At 39.5% G+C, this 15006-nt stretch overlaps 1 protein-coding gene across 3 annotated transcripts in view; it reads left to right on the forward strand.

The window, feature by feature from the left end:
* Positions 1-15006, forward strand: part of ephb4a (eph receptor B4a) — a 93250-nt gene that overhangs the window by 53766 nt on the left and 24478 nt on the right. For all 3 annotated transcript variants that reach the window (XM_061962368.1, XM_061962370.1, XM_061962369.1), the window contains exons 3-5: positions 4308-4589; positions 8652-9039; positions 10262-10414. In XM_061962368.1, coding sequence (XP_061818352.1) covers positions 4308-4589; positions 8652-9039; positions 10262-10414 — 823 coding nt within the window. The remainder of the gene's footprint in view (positions 1-4307; positions 4590-8651; positions 9040-10261; positions 10415-15006) is intronic.

Genomic DNA, 15006 nt, shown 5'->3' on the forward strand with positions numbered 1-15006 from the left:
GTTTTAGTCACATTTTAGTCGTCTAAATTGATTTACTTTTAGCCAAGTTGTAGTCATCTAAATTGATTTAGTTTTTGTCAAGCTTTAGTAATCTAAACTGATTTGATTTTAGTTAAGTTTTAGTCAACACAATTACATCACATTGTAGTCAGCTAAGTTTACAGGACAATTAGTCAACTAAAATGTAAGGTATAAAAGATAAGGCCTGTTTAAAGTTTATTTGAAAGCACTTTTAATTTAGACTAATTGCAAAGCATTTGTTTAACACAAAAGTAGCATGGTCATACGGTCAGGAATGATGTACTTAGTTATTATTTGCGCCACAGGTCAATCAATGCCAATAAATGTCTTTCCACCACGTTTGCAATTTTTTTTTATGCTATGTCTTTGGCAAAGCAGGTACGTACAGTATGTGTTGTGAAACAGTTACAATGCATGCCTTCATTATAATTCTCCCGGTCCCTCTTTTATATGTAAGCTGTTAAAGAACTGTAATTTGATATATTCAAAATTGTCCCACCCATCAACAAGACAAAATTACTTATGATTAGATTTTGTTCCTGTCAACATTGTCATCCCGTTTTTATTCGTTGACTAAAATAACAGTACATTTTTTGTTACCGTCTTAGGCCCCTTCTACACAAACCTTATCCTTGTCCACACACACACAATGGTTGTTTAAGACCCCCTCACCCCCTCCGTCCGCCGGCGCAACACGACCTAGTACGCATGTGCGGAAAATGCGCACGCCATAGTCACCTCCAGTGTTGCTTTGTGTGCAAGTTCTTAAATTGAACTTATCTGAACAATATCCAGTGTTGTGGTATTTCAATTAATTGGAATCCAGTGTGCTGTGGGCCCCTATTGTAGTGAATCACACCTGAGCCATCATAAATTAATCAAATCTTTAATGGACATGTGAAAATGTGATAAAACAATGTGATGAATAACATTTTACATCAATCAATCTAGGGATCTAGATATCTGGTCAGGACACTCCTCACTCTTTTGCCTTCACCTTCATTGTCCATTCCTTTTTGTGACTTCATATACTCTGGACCTAGACGTTGAGTCCACGACATACATGGTGGACAATAACTGATACAGTCTGCTTTGCCAGTCCAAAAGCAATCGCTGTTTTCCGTAGTCTTCCCTCGATGGCCTGGTTATACAAAGCCCGAGCGACCTTTTTTTTTTATCACATCCACGGGAGCCCGCATTCTCGTTGTCTCTCCTTCGACAAATGGACTAAGTTTTTCGGTAAGTAGAATCACAGCTGACCTGGACATTCGGAAGTTCTCTTGCCGTCTGAGAAGTGTTGTATCCGAAATAGCTGCAATCGCTTTCTCTTAAGGTATTCATGTGTGATTTCCACAAGCGCCTGAACAGACGGAAGGAGAAACACGGGCATGTCTGGATGACTTGCCTCCATATTTCCAGTGGTTAGCTTCGAGTTACGAAACCACTTTATTATGAAGCTGGCTGTGGCACATTCTTTTTGACGTCACTTCCTGTGTGGGGCGTAGTCTTTCTGGCGTCACTTCCTCTCCGAACTCCGTTTGTAACATTCGATGAGTCCATACAAAGCCAAGAGCCGGAGATTCAAGAAATACACGGCACACTTACCCGTGTAAAAAATTATCCAAGTAGGGGGACCTTAAACAATGGTTTAGTGTGGCTGACACGATGCTTAGGTTAAATAATTATTTGTTTAAGGAGTTATCCGGCTTAATGTAGACAGGGCCTTAGTCAATGCGCATTTGTTTTAGACTTGTAATTGGGTTGTTTTCATCAGGGCAAAATAGATTGTTGAAGAAAACTGAGACAAAAATTATTAGCCAACAAAATTAACACTACCTTCTGATACCTCCCATGATGAACAGCAGGAAGACCATTGGAGGAGTGCAATATAATGATGATATAATGATGTTACCAGTAAAAAACAATGTGATTTCTTTAAAACACACATGCACATCCCCACCGCGAAAAACATTAATTTATTTTCAAAATCATGCAGCTGCATGATGAATTACCGTATTTTCCGCACTATAAGGCGCACCGGATTATTAGCCGCACCTTCAATGAATGGCATATTTCATAACTTTGTCCACCAATAAGCCGCCCCGGACTATAAGCCGCGCCTACGCTGCGCTAAAGGGAATGTCAAAAAAACAGTCAGATAGGTCAGTCAAACTTTAATAATATATTAAAAACCAGCGTTCTAACAACTCTGTTCACTCCCAAAATGTACGCAAATGTGCAATCACAAACATAGTAAAATTCAAAATAGTGCAGAGCAATAGCAACATAATGTTGCTCGAACGTTAATGTCACAACACACAAAATAAACATAGCGCTCACTTTCTGAAGTTATTCTTCATTCGTAAATCCTTCGTCTTCGGTGTCCGAAGTGAAAAGTTGGGCAAATTTACGATCCACTAGCAGATGTTGGCGTCGTCTGGCGCTGCCTCCTCGTCTTAGTGAAGGTGTGTTCGCCTTCTGTCATCCATTGTTCCCACGCAGTTAGCAGTCTAGCTTCGAATGCCCTGTTGACACCAATATCTAGCGGCTGGAGGTCTTTTGTCAATCCACCCGGAATGACGGCGAGTATTGAATTAAGCGCGTAAGCGTGTCTCTCAATGTGCTGTTATGAGCTAGCAAATATAACAACTACACTACCCAGCATGCAACGATAGTTACGAGCATGCGCGGTAGCCCTGAGAAGCGTTGTATGCTGGCAGTTAGAATGTGGTTATGAGCACGCTGTGAGTAAACGTTGAGAACTCAGTTAACACGCCTCGTCTGCATTATTTATAATTAGACAGACAACACACTTAATAGGAGCCATTTTGGGGTCTTTACATAAACACACAAATGGAAATGAAACGTCACATATCCCAGCATGCACCGCGCGCTTCTTCGTCATCCACTGTTCCCACGCAGTTAGCAGTCTAGCTTCGAATGCCCTGTTGACACCAATATCTAGCGGCTGGAGGTCTTTTGTCAATCCACCCGGAATGACGGCGAGTATTGAATTAAGCGCGTAAGCGTGTCTCTTAATGTGCTGTTATGAGCTAGCAAATATAACAACTACACTACCCAGCATGCAACGATAGTTACGAGCATGCGCGGTAGCCCTGAGAAGCGTTGTATGCTGGGAGTTAGAATGTGGTTATGAGCACGCTGTGAGTAAACGTTGAGAACTCAGTTAACACGCCTCGTCTGCATTATTTATAATTAGACAGACAACACACTTAATAGGAGCCATTTTGGGGTCTTTACATAAACACACAAATGGAAATGAAACGTCACATATCCCAGCATGCACCGCGCGCTTCTTCTACGGGGAAAAAAGATGGCGGCTGTTTACCGTAGTTGCGAGACCTAAACTTTATGAAAATGAATCTTAATATTTATCCATATATAAAGCGCACCGGGTTATAAGGCGCACTGTCAGCTTTTGAGAAAATTTGTGGTTTTTAGGTGCGCCTTATAGTGCGGAAAATACGGTATGTCACATTAGATCATTCAAAAGAATGTCTCTAATAGACTGTATTTTACTCCACGTGTGTTTTCAGTCCCTGCTGGGTGTGTTGTGCGTCTTCCCCACAATCAGCGTTTGTTTATGGAAATAAGAGCTCCCACAGCCCACGATGTTTCATTTAGGATTAAAAGTGAAAAACTCTTGAAAATAACTAAGAACCTGTCTCTCAGTGCGCCACCGCTCTCTCTCTGCTGCCTCATTCAACACATCATCTGCGCAGAGATTTTTTTGGTAAACATTTGCATATTTACATAACTGAGATTCCTCAGCAAATATGCTCCATTGAGCCTTGATGATGTTCATGTCAAGGGGGTTTCCTGCACTCTGGAACATTTTGATGGTGAACATGGCTTCTGTTGATTTACATATTTTGGTGTTACATTTGTGGTCTATGTCACTCATTTGTGCCATCACTTCTATGTTACTGGAGCCAAAGCAGTCTCGGTTGCTGCATGATATTCTGCTTGACAAGTGGGACTTAAAATCCCACAAGCTCCGCTGCAGCGCAGTGTGAAGAATGATTTAAAAAGCCAAGAATCCAGGTTGTGCTGCAGCACACGCCTCCGACAGGAAAGCAACAGCAGGCCAATAAAGAATAGAACATTATTTAAATGAGAGTCTTTTACTGTGGCTGCTGCTAAAGGGCTCCAGTTTTTGCTGGACAATTAAATACAGACACGCTAACAAAAACGTCCTACTGCTTGGCTTTCTGGGTCACATTCCCTCTCAAGCAGCGGGTTCTAAAACTTGTCTTTGCTCTCAGTGGGAGGAAATGAGCGGTTTAGACGAGGAGAACAACAGCGTGAGGATCTACCAGATCTGTCAGACTGACAGTTCCTTCAGCCACTGGCTGCGCAGCGGCTTCATACAGCGACGGGTGGCCTCCCAAGTTTACGTGGAGCTGCGCTTCACCATGATGGAGTGCTCCTCCGGGAACGGCCACCACCGCAGCTGCAAGGAGACCTTTAACCTCTACTACTACCAGGCCGACTCCAACGAGGCCACGGCCACGTACCCGCCATGGATGGAGAACCCCTACAAAAAGGTACGCCCACTTGTTGATTTTCTTGGGAGCTAGCAGGTGTTGAGGCCCACTTCTTATGTTATCATATGACATCAGTGACCTCTGACCTTGCTAGGATCAGTGGACAAAAATTCCAACAGATTGTAGAAACCCTTCTGAGAAAAGCGGAAGCTGCTATTTTCTATTAAGTCCAAAACTATTCACATACTAGCCTTAAATTTTTATGGGGGGAAAAGCAACAAAATAATTAAAAACAACATATTTTTTTGTATTTTTACACGTTTACAAAAAAGGTCCACATTCAAATGTAATAAAATGCATGTTATAATATTTACTAGGGCTGCAACGATTACTCAAATAATTAGATTAGGACAAATGCTTCAATTTATATTCCGTTGCTTCGAATAATCGTTTAATGAGTGTAAACTATGAAAAATTCATTAAATCCAGACTGCATGGAGTGCCCGGAATTTTAAATACGTGGACATAGTTTCCGCCTGGCCGCAGCAATAGAGCGCACATGAAAACACATGGGTGCCATGATGTGTAGCAGCGGAAAACAGAGATTTTTATTATTATTATTAATGCACACATGTTAAAAGCGCTATTTCAATGTTGAGGATGTGCATTTATTAGAAAAAAAGAAAGTTATGGCAATCAAAACATTTTTATTTCAACTATTTTCCTTGAAAATACGCATTGAGGCTGTAAAGTGTGTTTTATGTTTTATGTTACTAATAACTAATCGAACAAAGTAATCAAAAGATTACCCGATTACTAAAATAATTTGTAGCTGCAGCCTTAAAGTGATGTACAGTACATCTGTAATATAATCAACAGGTTTAGAACACCTCATTTCTAGCAGTAAGTATGTCTAAATATTTGATACTGTAAATGTTACCACAACTTTTACATTATTTGCTACCAATGTTGTTGTTGTGAAGCTAGCTACAGTAAGGTCCAAAAGTATTTGGAGAGTGCCATTTTGTTTTCAAGATTTTGCCTTTACAGTATACACATAGTTAATAAACAAATCATCATTTAAATGAAATGCTGAGTTTCAGCTTTAATTAAGACATTTGAAAACAATATGGCATTTAGCATTTAGTAATTACAGCTACAGATACATTATGTTGATAACATTTATTTTATTTTAGTGATTCAACTGACATAATTGTAAATATAGTATTCTTGTTCAATACTTAATTTAATGATGTCAATGGGCTTCATTCACTGCAAATTATTTTCATCCAAATGTTAAAATGGTTTGTTATATGTCCATTGTGTGTTTGGGCGCACTCAATGCTACCCATTACCTTTAGCTTTAATTCCAAAATGGCAAATTTCATTTATTTTGTCACAGTTCTTAAAAAAATAGGAAGTATACACTTTAATCGTATGCTGATTTATTTGATGGTTTTATTTCTTATCCATTGTGGCGGTGCCTCCAGTAAAGGTATCTTTTGCCACTCTCTCTTTTTTGGTTGGAATACATCTAATCACAAAAAAAAACGCCCTAAATTGACACCAACACCTTATGTGCTTCCATTTTTTAGTGTTTGCAGGTGTTTTTGGTCAGATTACGCTTGTCCCTATAGTGTATTATAAATACATACATTGTGTCAAGGGTTTTTATGGAAAAGCCTCCCATTTGTTGATAAATATGATCCCTTTCCCAGTATAATTTATATGGTTTAATTCTCTCAATGCATCCAAACAGAACCAAATGATGCAGCTGTCCCTGAAGTTTCCCTCAGAGATCAATAAAGTTTTCTGGTCTTGATTCTTGAACATGCTGAGGGACTATAAATATTTTCAAACTATGCTATAGGTAGTGTTTTTTTCACAGTGACGGCCTCACGCTGGAGCATGTGTCACATCTGCATGGAAAACGTGTATAGTATAGGGAAACACTGGTTGCCAAGAATGTAGTAAATCAATGTAGAGTTTTAATAATATAAAGCAGGGGTCTTCAATGCTCTCCAGGCCAAGGACCCCCAAACTGATGGAGCGATTGAGCAAAGACCCCTACTTTATATCTTGTACAAAACTGTGTTTTAATTAAACTGGTCCGAAAACGACCATGTTATTGTGCAATACTGAAATATTCAAATAATACAGTATAGAGCCACTATTTGCTAGCGAACAGCTAGTGCCCTAATTACTAGCTGGCAACTAGTACGCCAATCGGCAACTAGTACGCCAATCGGCAACTAGTACGCCAATCGCTAGCTGGCAGCTGGCGCACTAGTCACTAGATGACAGCTGGAGAGATGTGTTGTAAAGACACCTTGTTTTTGTGCAATACTAAGATGTTCAAAGAATACAGTATAGCGCCACTATTAGTTAGCTGGCAACTAGTGCCCTAGACCGCCAAAACTAATATAGATTAAGCGGGGAACCACTACTTATCTGTGCTGTAATAAATTGTGTTTTAAATTAAACTTGTCTCAAAGATTTTCTAATAATATTATATACTGCCGCTATTAGCTAGCTGGCAACTAGCAGGCGAGATGCTTGCTGGATACAAGAGCGCTATCGCTAGCTTTCTTAAAGGAGAACTGCACTTTTTTTGGAATTTTGCCTATCGTTCACAATCATTATGAGAGACAAGAACACGTCTTTTTTTAAAAGATTTTAAAGATGATAATAAATGCTTGAAAGATGCGGCTAATGAAGTCACCGTTGTAACCTTCAAAGCTCTCTAAAAAACTTAAAAACCCTCCAGCAACATTTTATATACACGTTGCAAGTATAAATAGAATGTAGTAACAGACACCTTCATAGCAATATTTAATATGTTCAATATTTACATTATTTTGGTCACTTTAATCATTTCCAGGACTGATTTCTTCCGCACATTGATTTCTGTTTCCATAGCAGCACACGTCTGACTTCTGGCAACATGTATGGTCCTACTTCCGGAATCTAACACGAGTGTGTCTTTTAATCATGGCAGACTTGGTACCAGACAACAAAGACGACTATTTTTGAACAAATGAGGATTTACAACTTTATACATTTGAAGCTAAATATACTGCTGCTTATAGAAGCGAGCAGGAAGGAAGAGTGAGACGTTGGAGCAGACGGAAGCTGTTAGAGTGAGGTGAAAGTGATTTTGACATTATAAATGTGGAACTTGGAGCCAAGCTATTTTGACATAAATGGCGTGCTCACCCAAAATCAAGAGTAAACGTCCCGGGCCAGCTGGACCAGACGAACAACTGTCCATCAATTGAGTCACTTTAATATCGATCATGATACAAGCAGCACGTCATGTGTGTTAGTACAAGTACAGTACATATGCTGTCTGGCTAACTGTGTACAAACAAAACATGAAATGTGGGCTAATACTTTACAGATACTGTAATATGATTGTTCATGTTTTTCAGTCAGTACAAATTGGTGTTCTATCACTGTGTTCTGCATTACAAACTCCAACGTGTTTCATGTTGACGTAGAAGCTGGCTTATTTTTTGCTGTATCTAGCTTATTTTTTGCTGTATCTAGCTTTTACAGCTAATACGAAGCACGCCGATGTGTTACTATGATAGAAAAATAGTTCCTCAGTGTTATAATAACAATGTCTCTTCAGTTTCATTATTATACAGGTTACCGAACGTAAGTATTGTTGACGGTTTTTGAATGTATTTTTAAAGTGTCTTAGAGGTAGAATTGATTGCTCCTATTAGCTGCATTACTAGACACCTAGAACGAGCCAATTTTTATATGTTAGATAGCGAGAAAAAAAATATATATATTTTGTCTTCTTGTCTCTCATAAGGATTGTGAATGATAGGCAAAATTCCCCCAAAAAAGTGCAGATTCAGTATAAATGCTAACATGAATATAATGATACAGTAGAATTATTTATTCACGTTTTTATGTTTTCTAAAGAGTCTAATCAAACAAAAATTTCACGACCCCCCTGCAGTACCTCTGAGCACTCCATAGGGGAAGTGGACCCCCTGTTAAAGACCTCTAATGTAAAGCATATGTGATGTGTCCATAATGGGTTGAAGCTGTTGATCTTGTGTGCTGGAATGTGGCCCTAATAAGATTCATTCTGCTTTTCTGTCCTAGGTGGATACAGTGGCTGCAGACTTTCTCCTCAGGAAGGACGAGAGGAAATCCAACATAAAAACCTTAAGACTCGGTCCTTTGTCCAAGAGAGGCTTCTACTTGGCCTTTCAGGCTCAGGGCGCCTGCATGGCTCTGCTCTCCGTCAGGGTTTTCTTCAAGAAGTGTCCCCCCTTGATCAGCGCTCTTTCCTCATTCCCCGAGACGGTTCCCCGCACTCTGGTGCAAGAGGCGCAGGGTGAGTGCGTGGAGCACGCCTCACAGCAGGGACCCCGACCTCGTCCTCCCAAGCTCTTCTGCGGAGAAGACGGCCAGTGGGTGGGCCAGCCGACCACTTCCTGCGCCTGCCTTCCTGGATATGAGGCCGCCGACGGACACGCAAGATGTACAGGTAGGAAGGAGATGATGTTAGCTGGCAGGCGACTCCTCCTCCACAGGCCATATGAGAAAACAATGGTGTGCTGAGGGTGGGGCGTTTTGAAAGTCTGCGCTTTGCAGAGGACGTGAGAGGGCAGTGCATTTAATGAGGAGGGGAAGTGGTGACACAGAGGGGACGGGGGAGAGGTCAGCACTTATCTCAGAGGGGAAGAGCGGGGTCAAAGGCTTACTGCTGGGGCAACTTATGGCTGAGTGCGATAGAAGGGAGAGGAGTGTGTGTGGGATGGGGACTATATCGCTATGAGCACATCAAAGGTGGGAGTTGGTGGGTGATTCTCTCAGCAGCTCTGTCTAATGAGTCCAATTAGCAAGACCCCCACACATGCATGGTGACATCATCACAACAGCATGGATTCATAAGCATAATGCACATAAAGCAAGGAAGGATTTTGTTTCAAACATTTTTGGCAAAGTTATATTTACACTTGCACCATGCAATATGTTCGAAAAGTATATTTTTATGGTTTGTCCAGAGGTCTTTGCTTATTGTGAAGTCGGTATTTCCAGCTTTCTGTTATTAAGAAAATAAAACACTCACCAAACCATTAGAGGAAATTGCCTTTATAAGAAGATTGAACGGTGTATTTGCTCCAGAGGCTGCCTCTTTGAGAAAATTAAATGGAGTCTAATAGCATTATCTTGCTTATAGACAATGCATATATTCTCGCTAGAATGTGCAACACATGCATGCTGTCAAGTTTATGTCGTTTGATGGATGAGCTTGATTATTTGCAACAAAGCCCTCCCTACACCATAAAGCTCACTAGTTTATTTCCCAGCGGGCCAGTTAGCAGTTGGAAGTGTTATTCCTACTCAAGACGACACCTTGATTTGTGTTTGACTCGCTGATTTGTAGCTTTAAGTGAACTTCGGTTCATCTTTCAGACAAAGAAGGCTATGAAGGAACTTCCTGTAGCCAAGTGTTCTTAAGGAGCATCCACATACTGCAGAATGCTCATCGTACTAAACACAAAAATGTCAACAGAAAATGTGTAAGGATCATGTTTTGGTTGAACCCGCTCATTAAAAAAGGCCAACTAGGCTGTCTGATTTATGACTTGCTTCTCATTACATGCAGCCATCTGGCACCTGAGCACAGTTAATGCGCATGTAGGATTCAGCCACAGGTCACATTCAATATAAAAGCTTCATTCTCCTTAATTTGTCCTCCACAGCTTGTCCCGTGGGTCACTTCAAGTCCACCGCAGAGGGACAGTGCACAGTCTGTCCAGGAGCGAGCCACACCTCCATCACGGGGGAGGCTGTATGTGTATGTCGGCCTGGATACTTCCGGGCACAATCCGACTCTCCAGACACACCGTGCACGAGTGAGTAAACATGTAATTCATTTTTGTATGGGAATGTAAAGGTGCTAAAGTACACACTTGCTTTTTTGCCGCCTTTGGTGCTACTGTTTTCACCGCCCTATAATCTGTTTTGTGGCTTTTGTCCCACAGCTGGCCATTGAGATGCGTGTCTTTAGTGACAGATTATTGTGGGGGTCGGGCTCCTACTCAAAAGTTTAAGTAGCCATTGATGGTTTTACGTCACACCTCAATGCTGACTGAGGCCATGTCCACACAAACACGGATACTTTAGAAACGCACACATTTCTATGCCTCTTGTCCATAAGCAAACATATACTTTTGTCCTTAAAACCAGAGACGAGGTGGAAATGTTGATTTCAGAGGTGGGGTGGGGTGGGGTGGGACTCAACAAATTCCTGAACACACGCACGCACAGACTCTGGTAAACATGTAAAGGGGCAGTTTGAAACTTGCTCAAAGCAAAATACATTTAAACCAGGAAGAACACCACTGGCTAATTAATGTTACACCATTAGTAGTTTAACAGAATATATGTTTGTTTGTTTTTTAAATATATCTTTCACAATTACTAATAGGGATGTCATGATGAATATTTTTGGCCTCCAATCCCGAACCAATTTTTTGCCTCAGATCTGATTTGATTTCAAGCCCAGATCCGATACTTTGACAATAGATTATAGAACTGAAAATGTTTTATAGCAAGTATCTAAATTAAAAACAATAATACATTAGTATAAAGTTTAACGTATTCAATGTAGAATTTACTAGTATTGTTGTAAATCAGATGCTGCAAAATAAAGTGGCTAGTGTGCAATAACTAAAGTAATAAGTACTATAGGCTATATACTTTTGTTTATCCCACAATGGGGAAATTACATTGTTGCAGTGCAGGTTTTTACATACAGTAACAGAAGTAAAGCATAATGAAAAACAAAAAAATAGTAATACAATTAGGCTGTGGGTAGAAAGGACATGGGATAGCGCTCCTTCCAGATACTTACTTCTTAACTAAAACAACAAAAAATATTGTTTCATAAGAACAAGAAAAAGATCAATATTGACCTAATCACTTCAGTATCATTTATATACTGATACTATTTTAAGTATCAATAGTATCAACATCTGAATCGATCAACCCTACTTTACATTGGAGCTTTTTTTTTTTCTTGCGTCGTCCTTCTCTGTGTTTGTAGCATGCTTAGCCATTACTTTTCACCTAGTCCTCCAGTGATAATGATATTTGGAAGAAACATAATTTGTGTGTCTGAAAATCTGTTACAAAATACAAATGTACTTAGTTTTTTATCTTCCCATAAACAACTTTTGACAGTTTAAACTTTCTTACAAGTCTCAAAAGTACAACTTTGAAATAGGAAAAGAATTGTCAGTGAAAGTTGCATCCTTCCATTACTGCAAATTGGAATAAAGTATTGTTTCCTCAAGTGCAAAATAAACAGTAAATATGTATGCTATTCTTCTGGGACTCTAATTTAGCGCAGTCTGACAGGATTTGTGAAGGAACATTGTTTTTCTGGCGCATGTGACAAAAGTGCGGCTTTCAAGGGCATGAAGATGTAAACAAAAACACCTTCCGATTACAGCTGCCGTCCTTTCTTCAGTGGTGATCTCGCAACACTCTGAGTTACTTATTCAATCAATAATAATAACAATTTCAGTCGGATGTGTACGTTGCATGATCCTAATGTACTATGGTTCACTTCCAGAACAAGCCGCTCAAAGCTGGCGAGAGCGGATATAATTATCAATATTATGCCTTGTGAAATAATATTGCAAAATTTAAAAGACATCGATGCATAATCGATCAAATCGATTTTTTTTACCCAGCCCTAGTCATTACGTGCTAAAAGCCGTAAGAAACACTTAAAGGGGAACATTATCACCAGACCTATGTAAGCGTCAATATATACCTTGATTTTGCAGAAAAAAGACCATATATTTTTTTAACCGATTTCCGAACTCTAAATGGGTGAATTTTGGCGAATTAAACGCCTTTTTATTATTCGCTCTCGGAGCGATGACGTCACAATGTGACATCACATCGGGAAGCAATCCGCCATTTTCTCAAATACATTACAAACACCGAGTCAAATCAGCTCTGTTATTTTCCGTTTTTTCGACTGTTTTCTGTACCTTGGAGACATCATGCCTCGTCGGTGTGTTGTCGGAGGGTGTAACAACACGAACAGGGACGGATTCAAGTTGCACCAGTGGCCCAAAGATGCAAAAGTGGCAAGAAATTGGACGTTTGTTCCGCACACTTTACCGACGGAAGCTATGCTACGACAGAGATGGCAAGAATGTGTGAATATCCTGCGACACTCAAAGCAGATGCATTTCCAACGATAAAGTCAAAGAAATCTGCCGCCAGACCCCCAGGAAAAGAGTGCGCATGAGGGTATGTCTACAAAATATATTAATTGATGAAAACTGGGCTGTCTGCACTCTCAAAGTGCATGTTGTTGCCAAATGTATTTCATATGCTGTAAACCTAGTTCATAGTTGTTAGTTTCCTTTAATGCCAAACAAACACATACCAATCGTTGGTTAGAAGACGATCGCCGAATTCGTCCTCGCTTTCTCCCGTGTCGCTGGCTGTCGTGTCGTTTTCATCGTTTTCGCTTGCATACGGTTCAAACCGATATGGCTCAATAGCTTCAGTTTCTTCTTCAATTTCGTTTTCGCTACCTGCCTCCACACTACAACCATCCGTTTCAATACATGCGTAATCTGTTGAATTGCTTAAGCCGCTGAAATCCGAGTCTGAATCCGAGCTAATGTCCCTCAACTTGCTGTTCTATCCGCCATGTTTGTTTGTATCTGCATCACTATGTGACGTCACAGGAAAATGGACGGGTGTATATAACGATGGTTAAAATCAGGCACTTTGAAGCTTTTTTTAGGGATATTGCGTGATGGGTAAAATTTTGAAAAAAACTTTGAAAAATAAAATAAGCCACTGGGAGCTGATTTTTAATGGTTTTAACCCTTCTGAAATTGTGATAATGTTCCCCTTTAACTTGCACACATGCATACCTGCCAACTACTCCGGTTTTCCCGTAATTAGTACGGTTTTCATCAACCTATTCCGGGTTACGGTTGCAGTGATAAAAAATACGGTTTTTCATTAATTAAAAACATTTTTTTTTTTTAAATGCACGAGGCTATTTATAGCACCGCTGCCAAGCACGAGGCACATGTTGCCATTGTTTCCAAACGAGCGAACGATCATGGAATCAGCCGGAGAAAAATCGCAAACGAGTCTTAAACCGAAAAGAAAACTGCAGTCATTCCGTGAAGAATATTCAAAAGCCTATCCGGGAATAATTATCCGTTCCAAAAAGGGTGAAAACTACGCGAATTGCACCTTGTGCAGACAAGATTTTTCGATCGGACACGGAGGAATTAGCGATGTAAAAGACCACGTTAGGACAAAAGAACACAAGTCTAATGCCGTTGCTAGCGATACAAGTGGAAAACTTTCAACGTTTTTCGGATTTTAGCCACAAAAAGGTAATGACACCAATGTTATCTATTGGAATTGTTTAGTACTGTTATACTGTTAAAAGTGTTTATACTATTTATGCTTTCAAGTCCAAGTTGAAGAAATCTTGTTAAATGTTGACAGCATAACTACCAAAATACAGAAGTATGTCCTTAATATTTTTGCAGTGCTATTTCTGTTGAAAAGTTAAAATGATTACATTAGAGATGTGATGTGCCACTTTTCAAGTGTCTGATGGCTTAAATTAATTTTCATTAATTTTTCATATTTTGAATTCTTTTGAAAGGCTTACTACATTTTAATTGTAATTCCATGCTATTGACAGGACTATTAATTTTAATGAAGTTAGCTTACCATGTTTACAGTATGATCATTGTGATAGAAATGTGAATTTTAGGCACAGAATATTTTTTACAATTGAACAAGGCAGTAGATCATACAAGCTTGGACAGAAAGTTAATAATGACACCAATTTTTTTTTTAATGGAATTGTTTAGTACTGTTTTACCATTTGTTTACTGTAAAAAGTGTTTATACTGTTTATACTTTCAATTAACAAATTGAAGTCTTGTGAAAGGTTGACAGGATAACTGGCATTAACTGTCAAAATAATTTCAAACTATTGAAGTTAGCTTACAGAATAAACATGTCAATCAACCCATATGATTTTTGCTGTAATATTTTTGTTTTGAAAAGTCACTGTGACTGATAGAAAAGTGATGGTTTTAGTAACATTTTAACCTGTCTGAATGCTAATAATCATTTTGCGTCGGGGGGCGAAGCCTGAACCCCCCACCAGGACTTTGTCCTGGACCTACCGGGGCTTGCGGCCCCTGGACCCTGGCTACTAGGTTTTTCTGATTTCAAAAGTTGGCAGGTATGCACATGCACCAACTGTGCTCAATTGGGCTTTTATTTGGTTTGGTTTGCTGTTATAATTTTTACATTCTATTTGCATTACTGGATCACAATTTACTGTATTTTTCTACTCATTTGATTCTATTTATAATCTATTCGTATTAACCTATGATATTTGTAACTTAGTCGATTTACATCCTATTCTTTTTAA

The sequence above is a fragment of the Nerophis lumbriciformis genome, linkage group LG09, assembly GCF_033978685.3.
Source record: "Nerophis lumbriciformis linkage group LG09, RoL_Nlum_v2.1, whole genome shotgun sequence".
NCBI classification, from domain to species: Eukaryota; Metazoa; Chordata; class Actinopteri; order Syngnathiformes; family Syngnathidae; genus Nerophis; species Nerophis lumbriciformis.